Genomic DNA, 14,968 nt, shown 5'->3' on the forward strand with positions numbered 1-14,968 from the left:
ATGACAGTGGGACTTCAGCATGTCAAAATGCCAAAGCAAACTCCTGTCTTGCCAAGGCCACATTCTGTGGTACCTTCGATCCTCTCACAGAGCTTATGCAAAGAGTGCATGGGGCAGGCCTCGCAAAGCTTGATCTGTGTCTTGGCACTCTGCAGCGCAGCAGCCGTGCTGAAAGCTTGCTTCAGAGTCAGCATGACCTCATCCACCTGCAAGAAGAAACAAAACTGTCTACAAAATTTGGCTTTCATGGAAACATAAAAAAATCAACAGCAATGTGAGCCTTTATAGATGTCTGACTAAATAATAACTAATAGAATTCTGATGACTAACAGAGCTGGCAGGGCACAAACAGCAAGTCTTGAAGTCAGATCTTTCATCCATATAATTAAAAGCTGGATGAAATAAGACCATTGCAGTCTGTGGCATAGAATATGGATCTGTTACTTGGATGCTATTTTCAAGTCCCACAGGCGGCTACGCTATCACAGACAGCTTAATTAGCAGATCGGGTGTTTGCTTAATTAAATGACTTATCAGATAAACATCTCTTCAGAGGTTTCCTTGGGTATATACTGAGACCAACAAATTAGAGTCAGTGTTCAATTGTGTTAATAGGCATCCTATTCTTCCAGGTTGATCTTAGCATGCATGTAAACAAAGCTTGGCTAGCCTACAGTTCTGATGGGGAATGATCTCAAGTTAAATGCCAGCAGGGAAATCCATGAATACTGCTGGCTTTGTGTCTGCACTGCCTGATTTATTACCATTTTATTTATAATTTGTGATTCTAAGTTCTGGCCTCTAAATGCCTAAGAGCTGCCTCTCACCATGGGGCCAGCCGCCAAGAATGGCCAGCCTATTTTCTTCATTGCTCTTGCACTGGCCCAGCATTTGAGTCAACTAGCTAGTATCCCAGTTACTCTTTTGAAGCCAAGTAACTCATCTTCCTCAGGCTAAAGCACCTTCTCTGTGACACAATCACTAATGGAAGTGAAGATGTTCCCATGTTTGATAGGATTCTCATAACATTCTAAAACCATCATGGCAGAGATGTTGGATGCTAACGGCCTCATCCCAACCGTGTCTGGTAAGCGGTTGGGATGACACCTATCCTGTGTAGTATGTTTTCACTCGACGTCTCCCTTTCTTCCATATCCTACTCTAAGAATACGCTGTTTTGAAAGAATATTAATCTGCTTCTACATGTGAAGGGAAGAGGAGCCTGGGATATACAGTAACTTTACTAGCCTAGTAAAGCTGAAAAGAGACTTCAAAACCCTAACAGTCAGCCATATTGTTGAACTTCATGGTATAATGAGCTTAGAAAAGTACTTAGGAAAGCATTCATTGCTAGAAAAATAATGATGAATGTTCCTAAACTGTCACTTTATACTACAATTAAAAATAAAGATTTCGGCAGCTCAGTATCCAAGTGGATTCCCTAGTAAGGGGAACAGGGACTGTCTCTGACATGAACTCAGTGGCTGGCTCTTTGACATCCCCACCCCCGAGGGAGAAGCAGCCTTGATAGGCCACACAGGAGGACATTGCAGCTAGTCCTGATGAGACATGATAAGCTAAGGTCAGATGGAAGGAGAGAAGGACCTCCCCTATCAGAAGGACAGCCCCTATAGAGAGGGGCATGGGAGGATATGAGGGAGGAAAGGTGGGATTGAGAGGGTAGGAGGGAGGGGACTATAACTGGGAAACAAAGTAAATAAACTATAATTAATATAAAATATAAAAATTTAATAAAAAAGATTTCTCATTTTTAGAACTTAAAGTATTTAATGCCTTTGAACTTTTCTTTCATTTACTTAGCTTTTTAATCAAAGGCATTTAATTATTTATGTATATGTTCCTTTATTCTATTTCTTTTTCTCATTTATGTCAGACACTGAAGGGGTTGGCAATGGATATTGCAATACATAACATACATATGCATCTATATTACATTAAAGATATAACTTATATAAACACCTTACATATAAATACTGTGTGTGTGTGTGTATATGTGCGTGCATGTGGTATTTGTTACCTAAAAATACTGTCTTTTCAATAGTGTCTGAAATGTTGACTACTAACCTCACCTTACCACAAATACTACTCAAAATTCCATGTGATCTACAAAATATTATGTGTTTCACTTTCTAAAACTCACCACTTTTTTCAGATGGCCTATAAATTCCATCACAAGGTCACTGCACTTAAAAGTTCAAATAAGAGTATTATGAATACAAGAAAAAACATCACAGGTCATGTCAAAAGGACAAAAGCAAAGGAACAGACAGGAGTGTGAGTCACACAAACAAAAATCAAGGATTCTTGGCAGTTGCCACCTGGCACAATTCCCGTCTAACCGAACAGCATGCGATCAGACAGGGGAAGTTCATTCATATTAATAATAGACAATCCACAGTGAGGACAATGTCTAGAGATATAATATACCAAGCCTCAGTATCATATTACATTTTAGATAAAAATAACTGAAGATCATAGAGCTGCCTCTTGCTAGAAATATTTCAAGGTATCCAATGAATACCAACAACAGCTGAGAAAAGGAAACCAGAGCTTGGTTTAAGAGGCCAACAAGTCAGTCAAACTAATCACATAATGAAGCATTCTCTTTATGTGTTAGATTTGAGTGTATGAATCACACCCATCCCTTGGTTGAATGCTCATACCACTATGTTCATACACCCACCCATGTCCCATCCCTCTTGCTCTTGCTAGCCAAGCTGTATCAATACTTGTATTTTTCTACAAATAAAAATGTTTGCAAATTGTCCTGTTCTTGAAACATGAGTCTCTCTTCCTTACCATTTTCAACATAACCCCCAAGCTGGAATCTGTCCCTTTATCTATTCTCCACTCATTGTTCCTTACACATTAAAGATTTATTTTTATGAGCACCATTCACATAAGCTATGAGAGAAAGGTAATATGAACCTCATTCCTCTATCAGTGCACCAAAATTTTATTATAAAAATATTATTTTATTATCCCATTAAATATTAAGCTCCCGTAAACTCTAGATCATGAAGAGCTTAGATCTTTTCCTCTTTCCTTTAACTTTTAACTATACTGTAATTGGATATTTTCTGTATGTATGGAGTTTAGAAGTGTTGTTTATCAGTGGATTTAACCCTTTTGATATCCTTTCAATTGGTTTGGAAAAAGAACTTTGAAGAAATGATAATTTCTATAAATTTTATGCATTTGTGAGATAATATTAACCTTCTCCCTAAGGGTAAGTTAGGGAGAAGGGGAGGGGGTAGCATCTAAACTTGTGCACAGGCCTGCAGGACCAATTATAGAACCACACAGTTCACAAACTCCTTGCAATTATTGCAAAGAAGCAAAAGAAAGTGGTAACTGTGCAGTTGGTACTCAAAGGAGACAACGCAGTATGTGTGATTTGGGAATCTCTTGTCTTCTACCAATGCCAGGCCAGCCACGTCACTCATCGAGCTGTCCCGGCAGGTATTTACTGACAACTGTTCTGCTCTGTTCTATTTGTCAGGATGTGAGCCAGCCTCTAGTACAGAGGAAGCACACATTCCATTTTCATTCTAACCTGAAGTTCTGGTGCCACGTGATGCAGTGAAGAAGCTGACTGGGAAAAATTTAATAGAAGGGCCTTGAAAGATCTTAGCGTGGATCTCTTCTGCAAGATAATGAGGCCCACACTAAGCCTGACAGTGCCTCATGGAACAGGAGGGCACACACAGTCAGGGTGGTCCTGTGCGCTGGCCCACAGATAGACGCACAAAGGCTAGTTATCCCACACCTTGTATCAGTGTTGGCAGTTTCCAAAGCAAACAAAAACCAACTAAAGCTTAAAAATAAAACAACCAGATAACTGTGAAGAGTTATCAGCCTAACTGTGAAAAGATGTAAGCAGCAGCGTGTGAGAGGGAGCCGTGAGCATGGTGTGTGAGGGCCGGTCATCAAGCTATCCGCCTCAGGACAGCTCTCAAAGTTCAGTCCTGATTCCTAAAGGGTGGAACCTATTGAGCTAGGAGGAGATCTGGACAGGTACGTGTGGATATGTATTTTAAAAAAACGTGGATTTTCTAGAGGGAAAAATGAAGCTCGGATGTAAGTTTTCAGAGTAGGAAATGGTTAGGAACAGGCATGGCACCCAGAGGACTCGGATGAAGAAACCCCTTTGTACCTACTCACGCCCACGCCTCCAGAATCTCAGTGCCCTCATGCGGCAGGAGTTAAATGTAACAAGCACCAGGAAGCACACACAGTGTGGCCTGAATCGACTGTATATAGGGAAAATGCCGATAGGAAGATTATGTCATGGCCTGGAGATTTAGTCATTTGTTAACGTGTTTACCTCACAAGCCTGAGTTAAATCTCTAGAACTCGTGAAAATGCCACATGTGGTAGCATGTAATGACAACCCCAGTGCCGGAGAGCTGGAGGCAGGAGGGTCCCTGGGGCTCACTGGCTAGCCAGCCTGGCCTAATGGATGACCACAAAGAAGATAGGCACTATTCCCACAGGTGACACCCAAGATTGCCCTCTGACCTCAGTGCATATGGGCATACGTGTTCATGCGCACACACATAATCACCTTCAACAACCTTTACATGTGCACACTCACACATTTAAATTATACAAGTAAACACTGTCCATAAATTCATCTAGTAATGGTGATGTAGGCATGTGAAGGTTTGTGTTACAATGAATAAGAAGCCTTGATATGTGGTTAAAAAAAAAAAAAAAAACACCTTAGAGAAGAAAAAAAAAATCAATGTATTTCTTGGCCAGATGTACTCGAAGCCTGCCTTACACAGTTCTTGTCAAATAGAGAGGCATACAAAGTGTTAGCGAAATACTGACTTGCAAATTCTAAAGAAACAAAATAAATGGAGTGTTTTGAAAATTAAGACAGGGTATTGAAAAGAGTGGGGAGAACAGTTTTTAGTTTCTTGATGGAAGTAAGTGCATAATTTCTGATGCTATGGCAATAAGGAAGAGACCGGTGCCTTTGTCACCATCTTTAAACAACAGGAAACATAATGGCTTCCCCCCCCCCGCCATTAATCTTTTCCTCCTCTAAAAAACAAACAAAAAGCCATGGCAACACAATAGTGTCTGTTAAATCCAAAAGAGCACTCCAGCACTCACGAAGGGCCACGATGGCTCTCTACTTCCGTGCATCTTTCAAGGGTAAGAATATCTCTCTGGGTGCCCTTTTCCTTCCTCAGTGAGAACTGAGTCCCCACAGAGGACCCAGAGCGCCACAGGCAGAAGCACCAGGAGGCGACACCCCCAATTACCAGAGATTCGTTGGCACACTGGAACACGTAACAGAGGTACTGGCTCAGCCCCGGCTCCGGAGACTCCCGACAGATAAAGCCGAAGTGATCAACATGCTTTATTCCCTAGGTGAAGAGAAAGAAATACAAGCAGTGCTTATGGGAACGTGTTCTGAGAGAGGTGGACACCATCTCTGCACTCTCCCAACTCCGCAAGTCTCTCCTTCATGGCAATGCGACAGAAGACGTAATGTCAGAGCCAGCTCACAGGATGCCCCATTGATGCAGCAGATAAACTGACACATCCGCTCAGACCCTTTGCTTCCTGATTAAAAAAACATTACTGCTGTGATTCGTTTCTTATAATGAAAACATGATGTCTGCCTGTAATGAGTTTTCAATTTATTGTCCTAGAACAGCAGTCAGAGATTCACCATAAAACCCTTTCTAGTTCATGTGAAGCTGTAAATCTCAGAAGAAGTACAAGCGACGGTTCTCAAATTAAATGCCATACAATGCCATAAAGTTTCTATGGAAGTTGCTGAAACATTTGTCAATTTATTTGTCAACTCAAGGAACCGCAGAAGATCTATATTCTTGTTCACTTGTTTGTTCATTACTGCGAGTACCAATAACCCACATCCACAAATCACTGTACTTTCTTTATGTAAGTTAAAGGATTTCAGCTATATTCACTTTAATTAAAAATTCAGCCTCTGAGGTGATGGGATGGCTCAGCAGTAAACGCACATGGTACAGAGCCTGGAAACCCGAGTTCAGTACCCAGAATCCAAATAAAGGTGGAAGGAGAGAAGCAGTTCCACAAAGTTATCCACTGACCTCTACACATGTGCTATAGCACACACATGTGAACACACACACTGATATAAATAAGTCTTCAAAATAAAAATGTTTAAATGTAAAAGTTGAGCGAATACGCACAGACCGGTAAGGAATCAACACCTTGTCTCAACAGCTCAGTGATTTGAAAAGCTAGATGATGGGAAATATTAAGCGTGCCTGATATCACCAGAATTCATACGAAAAGAAGGACAGTCTTTGGGATCAGATTCACACTTAAATTTGGGCCCAGTTGACAATGTAGGTATGAGATACGGAGCTGAGCTGCTGACAAGCAGCTCCTTTTTCTTTATTTTTACCCCTATTACAAAACTAGCATAGTATCACCCACTGTGAGAACAGTGTGGGAGCTGAGAAACAACAGCCGTAATGGCTCCAAGAGTTATGAAGCGTGACCGCTGTTCTTTCTCACTATGGTGTATTCAATCTGTCCAATGGACATGGCCAAAAAGCAACGGACTCTGTTTTTCTAATAAAGGGTGAGGGAAGCAGAGAAGAGCGAGGCTGTGTGTCGCGTAAAATGAGCTCCAGCTGGCACAACTCCGGTGAAAGAACTCTTATTGCTGGCTTAGTACTACGTGGAAAGGAACCTCAGAGGGCCCCATCAGTGGGCCTTCAGGTGTGAACAATGCTTCCTGGAAAAAAAAAGAATTCCCTGACTCCCATGATGTCCAGCAAGTCACACCACTTCCCTTTTAAAGGAAGACATCTGGAGGTGGAAGGTACTCAAAAGCAGACCAGGTGTTGAACACAGCTACCTTGTACCCATTTGTCTCCTGAAGGAAGCTATGAACGTGGCTCTGGAGATGCTGTGACAAGCCGCCTTCCCTCCAGTTTCCCTCTTGCTGCTCTCTGATTGTTTCCTGAACGAGCATTTCATAATGCAGAGCTTGTCTTCAACAAAAGGAAGAAGGAAAAGGAAAAGATCCTGTTTGAACTTTCACATCCACATATTTGGTTTGGGTCTGTTCTTTGTCATTGTTTGTGCTCATGTTCATTTGCATAATCAGTGTGCATTGATACATGTCCCGGACAGCTCAGGCAAAGTAGGGTAGGAGGCGCTGACTTCATGGATGTTCCTTGGTACCAGGTTGAGCATGAGATGACCTTGAGTTATACATCACTCTTGCTGCAGCACTTGGCACACGGCCATATATGGAGACTCATTCACAGTGGCCATGTGTACTGAACACCTAAGGGCCCCATCTCAGTACGTGAGATCCTAATGTCCCCGAGTAAGACATAGTCACATCATGAGTTCCCAGCCCATGGAAGACTTGTGATCTTTGAGGTATCTCCTCATAAACAGACAACTACAAGAATACTTAATAAATATTGGGGGAAGGGTTAAAATCATATTCCCACAAATTTTCTGTGTTCCTTAAATAAGAATTTCAAAGTTTGCAATACAACCTTCCTATATTCAAATGCTACTGCTCTCTAAGTTGCTAGAATAGACAATGTTTATCGCTCAACAAAATTAAAACAAGGGATTAAAAATAAAGGTATATTAGCTAATGCAAACTAATAAATCATACAAAAAAAATCCTTGTCATCAAAAGAAAGTCTGAATGTCACAACAAGAGTAACATTGACTCCAAAATTCAAATAGATGAAATAGATGATAGAGAAAGAGAAGGAGATAGTTGCCCGATAGAGAGAGAGAGAGATAGATGGTATATGATAAATACAATGTTGTAATGTTTACAAGTGTGACTCTTCATCTTTAATGGCTGAGCTATTTGTCTAGCTCCCATTTTCAAAATGAAGAGACCCTGGAAAGAACGTATTCTTGAATGTACCTTAAGTCACCAGACCAAAAACAAAAGGTAATTCTTAGCCCTACAGAGATGTCTTTAAATATGTAACCTTTCCATGTTTTGACCTAAATAGAAACTTCTTTTATGACAAGTGCAAACATTCTCATATTTACAAGATATTTAGGTAGGTCAAACTTTGGGATAGATATTTTAAAGTTTTACTATAGCCTATGACCAAATATTATAATATTACATTTGTTTCTATCAAATTTTTCAAATCATACATATTTTGTGAAGTACCAAAAAGATTCTCTTCAAAATTTACCATTTACGGTAACAGACACTAAAAAGACAACTTCTCCTTTTATCACCTGCTGCGGGATAAACAACAAACATATCTTGGTGACATCCACGAGACCCACACCACAGCCCACAAGTCTGAGTAATACTTGCTGTGAGGTATTTTCAAAAGAACTCGCCGTTTCAAAACTCCCACGAGCAGGAGAGGCTGGGTGAAACATTCTAAGACAAAGAGCTAAAAAGAATGAGGGAGAAGAGGTCTGACGGACACTGGGGATCCTGGGAAGGGCTCTGCTGCCACAGAGACAAGTGTGTTTTGATGGTAAGGGAAAATGTTTTTAAACATTATTATTCTTAAATTTAGGCTCCGTGATGGAGCAACTGTCCCACCATGTTTAAGAAAAGTCCTAGGCTCATTCTTCAGGGAAGGAAAGGGAGGAAAAATGAAGGTAAAAAAGAGAAAAAAATGCTTCATTTAAAAACCATGAATATGGGATACGTCAGCCCAGTTGCTGTGTGGCTAATTTTGGAACATGACAATTGGTTTCTTCACATGCCATGCTGTGACATGACACTTACCTGAGAACAAGAGGAGATATCTTTGAAATTCTTCTCTAGCACAACTGATTTAGTGTCTGGACTGATGAGGTTGATCTCAAAGCGGCCGACCTTTAAAAGTAAAGGAAAATACTCCACTTAGTCCAGCTCATGAGGACCCCAGTCTCACTTGGCAATTAAATGTGCAACTACAACCACAGCAATTCAAATGATGTGGTCCAGACAAACCCATTTCACATGTGTTCTGTCATACAAGTCAACCCAAAGTCAGCTGTCCCAAACCATTTCTTTCAACTCTGTTGGAAAATTAAGCGACCTTAAATTTTTACTATTCAAGCCAAAGAATACAAATCTTTTTTGCAATTAAGAAATGACTTCCTTAGGGGAGGAAAACCTCTCCTATCAGTGGACTGGGGGAGGGGCATGGGTGGAGAAGAGGGAGGGAGGGTGGGATTGGGAGGTGAGGAGGGAGGGAGCTACAGGGGGGATACAAAGTGAATAAATTGTAATTAATAAAAATTAAAATTAAAAAAAAGAAATTACTTCATTTTGGGGACTGGAGAGATGGCTCAGAGGGTAAAGAGCACTGGCTGCTCTTCCAGAGGTCCTGAGCTCAATTCCCAGGAACCACATGGTGGCTCATAATCATCTATAGTGAGATCTGGTGCCCTCTTCTGGCGTGAAGGTGTACATGCGGGCAGAACATTGTGTATGTAATAAAAAAATAAATCTTTTTTTTTGAAAACAGAAAAAAAAATGACTTCCTTTTCAAAAATATGCAATCTGGGGCTGGAGAACTGGCTCAGCAGTTGAAGTCACTTGTTGCTCTTACTCTTGCTCTTGATGTTTGCCAGCCTACCCGATAAAAGAATTCCAGGTTCAAGGAGAGGCCCTACCTCAAAGGAATAGGGCAGAGAGTGGGAGAGGATAAAACCTAACTTCTGCCCATGGCATCAGTTCCAGATATATGTGCACACACTATTACCCCTCTCTCCTTCCCTCCCCACACGTGCACACACACACACACACACACACACACACAATTATCTTTTATACTTGAGGTAGCTGTATCATGTTATTTAATAATTGACCTAGTGAATTATCAGACAATGGTGTTTCTGTACTTCTCCATTTCTGGTGGCAGAGTCAATCGGTGACACATATATATATATATATATATATATAGTATAGTTATATATTTATATAGTCATATATAGTCATACATATGACATCTGTAAGTCTCTGCAACCTGACTCCTCTCTAGAAGAACTCATTTTGCTCTGTTCCATGTCAAATCCTGCTTTCCAAGATTCAAACCTTCAAATCATCAGTAAGACTAGTTTTATTAAAGAACGCAGGAATGCACTTAGGGATCAACCCAAGCCGCATGCTGGTGATAGACACCCAGCATCCATCACATGATTCCTCTCAGAAGTTAACACACGCCGTTCATTCTCCCTGCCTCTCTGGGGTCTGTGAGGCACCTGTGTTCCTTCTCTGTCTGATAAAAAAGAAGCAGGGAGTTCACTGTGGCTACTGGAGTGAGCAGAAAGGGAAGAGAGACAGATGGGTCAGGACTACTGGGAGCATAACAAGCAAGAGGACAATTCCCAGGGCCCAGTTTAAGAAAAGGGGGGGGTTTACTGTCAAGTGCTTATACAGCCGTTGTTGAGAAAGAAGAGGCAGTGAATCACTGGGACTCTGCTAGCCAACCAGCCTTGCATGCATCCAGAGTTCCAGACCAATAAGAGACTCTGCCTCAAACCAGAAGAGGAACGGCTGATGCCTAGGAAATAGTGCCCAAAGGTTGTCTTCTGGCGTCCACATCCTAGGCACATGTGGACAACACACACACTTTCACCCTCTGACCAAGGAGAAGCTAGAGCTGCCCAGCATTTTACGAAGCTGCAAGCCAAAAGCCCCCTGCCAGCCTACCTGGAAGAGCATGGTTCTGTTCTTCTCTGAGTCTGAGGGCTGCACGTGACTGGGCGCGCTTGCATGTCTCCGCCTTGGCTGTGTTTTCTGGCTGTTCTCATGAACCTTCTTTTGCATGACGGCGGTGACGCTGCTGCACCGAGAGCGGAACTCTTGCTGCTCATCAAAGCCGCAGTCTTCCAAAATCCTCTCCGGGAAGCAAACCCGTGAGCCGGCCAGGGCGGGTTGGCTAGCCAGGGAGGGCAGGGCACGGTGGCTGTCAGGCGGGCTGTCATCTGGGGACACAGGAGACTCAGGCTCAAAGACCCCCACCTCGTCCCCGGGGTCTCCTACTCTCTCGCCCTGCAGCCTGAGACGCTGCTGCTCGTGCAGGCTGAACTTCTCCTTGCAGTCGTCAATGAGGCTAGAGGGTGCCTTCTTGTGGGTCACGATCACCCTCCCACAGTACAGCACTTCGAACTTCTGAGAGTTGTAGAAGGCGTCCTCATTGTCTTTGCTGGGTTTGGAGTCCTCCTTCATGGCAGCCTTGGATAACTGCCTGATGCTGCTGATCACGTCGGGGACCTGGGGAAACAATTGACGTCCTTCTTTATACGGCACGTTCCGAGGTCGTGTTTGTTTACCTGACCTCGTGCGAACACACAGAATAGATTTTCAAGTACTGTAGCACCTACAGCTGTCAGAGTTGGTACATTAACTGCTTCAAGGTAAATCTGACATTTAATAAGAGGATTGTATTTTCCCACTTTAACTGTACTAGTGTCAGTCAAGCATGGTGACTCATACCTGTTAACCTCCCACCCCACCTTGGTGGTAGGCTGAGGTACGATGGGTTATTACAAGTTTGGAGGCTAGCCCGGGCTATGGCGTGAGGCAAGTATCTCAAAATCAACAAAAATACTAGGTTGTCCAAAGCAAAACACGAGATTATTCAGGCCGCAGAACCTTCAATAAATGATACCTTTTACTCATACATAAAAACTGGAATGCCCTCTGCTGGAAGTAACAGAAGTTCCAGCAGTGAGATTAAACCCAGGCGCCCTCATCAGGATTAGCAAACTGAACCACCCAGGGCGAAGCAACGCCTGAGGACTAAACGTGCAAGGAGCGGCTGCAATTCTCAAGCACCTTGGGCAGGAACATTAAACGGCACAGGACTTTACAAAATTGTTAAACAGCTACTTAGATGGAGCCAAACCTCCACCACCTCAGTGCACACACCTAGACACAAACAGCACGCCTCCTCCAGCTACTTTCTTTTTCTTTTTTTTTTAAATTTTAATTTTATTTTTATTAATTACAGTTTATTCACTTTGTATCCCAGCCGTAGTCCCCTCCCCTCCCCTCCCAATCCCACCCTCCCTCTCTTCTATGCCCCTCCCCCAGTCCAATGATAGGGGAGGTCCTCCCCTTCCGACTGACCCTGGTCTATCAGGTCTCATCAGGACTGGCTTCTTTGTCTTCCTCTGTGGACTGGTAAAGCTGCTTCCCCCTCAGGTGAAGGTGATCAAAGAGCCAGCCCATGAGTTCATGTCAGAGACAGTCACTGTCCCTATTATTGGGGAACCCTCATGGACACTGAGCTGCCATGGGCTACATCTGTGCAGGGGTTCTAAGTTATCTCCATGCATGGTCCTTGTTTGGAGTATCAGTCTCAGAACAGACCCCTGTGCCCAGATATTTTGGTTCTGTTGCTCTCCTTGTGGAGCTCCTGTTCCCTCCAGGTCTTTCTATCTCCCCCTTCTTTCATAAGATTCTATGCACTCTACCCAAAGTGTGCCTATGAATCACAGGACATGTTTTGATACCCTACTGGGTAGAGTCTTTCAGAGGCCCTCTGTTATAGGCTCCTATCCTGTTCCCTGTTTTCTCCCTCTTCCAATGTCTATCCCATTTGCCTTTCTGAGTGAGGATTGATCATCTTACCCGGGGTCCTCCTTCTTGATTAGCTTCCTTAGGTGTACAGAATTTAGTATGATTATCCCATATTATATGTCTAATATCCACTTATAAGTGAGTATATACCATGTGTGCCTCTGGCTATTTTCAGTTCTATAGAACAGATTATGAAAGAAAGACAGACTTCGTTTTTAAAGGATGGAAATGTCTGTCTTTATTTTTTTTCTCTCATTTTTCTCCAGCTTCAAAAGCACCTAGAATAATTACTGTATCATAGCAGACCCCAAATATTGGTATTAGCCCCCCAAAATCTTTTATTATTCTTTATTATCATTGTTTTAGGAAAAGGAAACACCAATCTCAGGTTGCTCCATATTCTGACATGTGTGTCTTGTCCCTAAATCTTCTACCAGGATTTCTTCTCCTTCATACAGTTGCTTAGGATTCAATGTTAGAGCAGCCATTGCTTTAAGAAAAATGCACATCAGGAGGCAGGTAAGAGGGTTCTCTGAGGAGGGTAAAGCCTCAGTGACTCACCAAGGAGGTCTGTCACATGAAAGAAAAGTCACGTGTCTAATGTGTAACTCTGAGTCTTGGCTCTGCCTTCTACTCGCCTTAGTAGATGACTTAATCCACTGGAAGAGTCCAAAGTGTTGGAGTGTGAGCTAGCTGATACTCAACCCTACTACAAAGCATACTTGTTTCAGTATACTGCACACAGACTCATGAGAATGAGCTACTCCTCCTTGTCCACTCTGAGCCAGTAAACTCGCTTCACCTGATTATCAAGCCAAGGATCCCTGACCTTCAGGTATCTAGAGTACAAAAATCAGAAGCATTATCTGTAGGAATATGTATGTATATTCACACACACACATGTATGTGTGAATATACATACATACATACATACATACATACATGTGTGTGTGTGTGTGTGTGTGTGTGTACATTGCATGAGTGTCTGGTGCCTACAAAGGCCAAAGGAGAGCTTCAGATCACCTGAACTGGAGTTAGGGATTGTTGTAAGCTACTGAGCAGGTGTTAAGACTCAAACCTGGATCCTCTGCAAGAACAGCAAGTATTCTTAACTGCTGAGCCATCTCTCCAGCCTCTTGTAGGAACTTTTCATGTATGTTTTTGTTTTCCAATCTCACTGCTACTATTTAAATAGTTTGGGTACAGCCTGAGAGCTAGATTCTACAAGTGAGACTGCACACAGCCAGCTCATCACTACTCTTGTTCAAGTCCTGGACTCTGGACTCTTTGACCTTTCCTTAGTGTTGTATGGAGAACAGAGACCCCTGCGGTGAAAACCTAACCAGTGGCTGGACTGCTATAGCTGCTGGAACTCTTCTCTGTGACCACAGAAAAGACCCACCACTTCAGAGAAAGTCAGTAAAAGGCTCTATTTACATAAGCAGAGCCTGCCATCCACAATTCTAAACCGAGTGGGTAATTTAACCTTCCAGTAATTTACCATGTTTACACCACAAAACTGATTCCAATTGCCTTTAATATCTTCTCCCAGACTGCGACTCACCACAGATGCTAACCACAAAACCAAGCTAAGGTGGTCCAGCTCTGTTGATGTTTTTCCTTATGTGACACAGAGAAGCAAATGGAGCATCTTACAGTTCCTGCCCTCACACCCATCCCACACGAGAAAGGACAAAACGTTCATTAACATTACTGTGAGGACTCTAAGGTATCCATAGTAGAGAAATAAATTATCAGAGAAACACACACACACACATACAAATGTTCTTTTTCTGCATTTGCTTATGAGACCCACCAGAAACACTGTGATAGAATTAGATGCTTTCTCCATAACTGGCATATGCCTGGTTTGGTAGAATTAACAGCACTCTCCTGTCGGTATGTATTTATATGTGCAGTATGAACAGTGCTGAATAAATCTGAGTCCTCTGTGCATGCATTACATCTCTCCAACATGTCATCCAAAGTGACACGTGAGGATATTTATGTGAGAAAAAAAAATCTAAGTTGTGAGGGCTGGAGAGATGGCTCAGAGGTTAAGAGCACTAGCTGTTCTTCCAAAGGTCCTGAGTTCAATCCCCGGCACCCACATGGTGGCTCATAACCATCTATAGTAAGAGCTGTTGTGCAGGCAGAATGTTGTATAAATAATAAATAAATCTTAAAAAAATAATTAAAAAAAAATCTAAGTTGTGGTAACTCACGTCTTACCAGAATTCTTTCCTGTGGCCAGTAGGAAAAGCTTGGGCTCATAACTTGAAAGAATACTGTCAACTGTGTGTGTGTGTGTGTGTGTGTGTGTGTGCGTGCGTGTGTGTCTGTCTGTCTGTATGTGCTGCTTATACTCAGGACACATGGCCCCGTCAAAAAAGGGAACCATAG

General features: G+C 42.5%; 1 protein-coding gene across 6 annotated transcripts in view; it reads right to left on the reverse strand.

Annotated features, from left to right (window-relative positions):
• Tbc1d4 (TBC1 domain family member 4) overlaps window positions 1-14,968 on the reverse strand; it is a 175,632-nt gene that overhangs the window by 53,539 nt on the left and 107,125 nt on the right. For all 6 annotated transcript variants that reach the window (XM_021646990.2, XM_060391536.1, XM_060391535.1 and 3 more), the window contains exons 2-5: window positions 10,691-11,254; window positions 8,777-8,866; window positions 5,298-5,402; window positions 74-206 (exon numbers count right to left, since the gene is read on the reverse strand). In XM_021646990.2, coding sequence (XP_021502665.2) covers window positions 74-206; window positions 5,298-5,402; window positions 8,777-8,866; window positions 10,691-11,254 — 892 coding nt within the window. The remainder of the gene's footprint in view (window positions 1-73; window positions 207-5,297; window positions 5,403-8,776; window positions 8,867-10,690; window positions 11,255-14,968) is intronic.

This window comes from Meriones unguiculatus, chromosome 9, assembly GCF_030254825.1.
Source record: "Meriones unguiculatus strain TT.TT164.6M chromosome 9, Bangor_MerUng_6.1, whole genome shotgun sequence".
Classification (NCBI taxonomy): Eukaryota; Metazoa; Chordata; class Mammalia; order Rodentia; family Muridae; genus Meriones; species Meriones unguiculatus.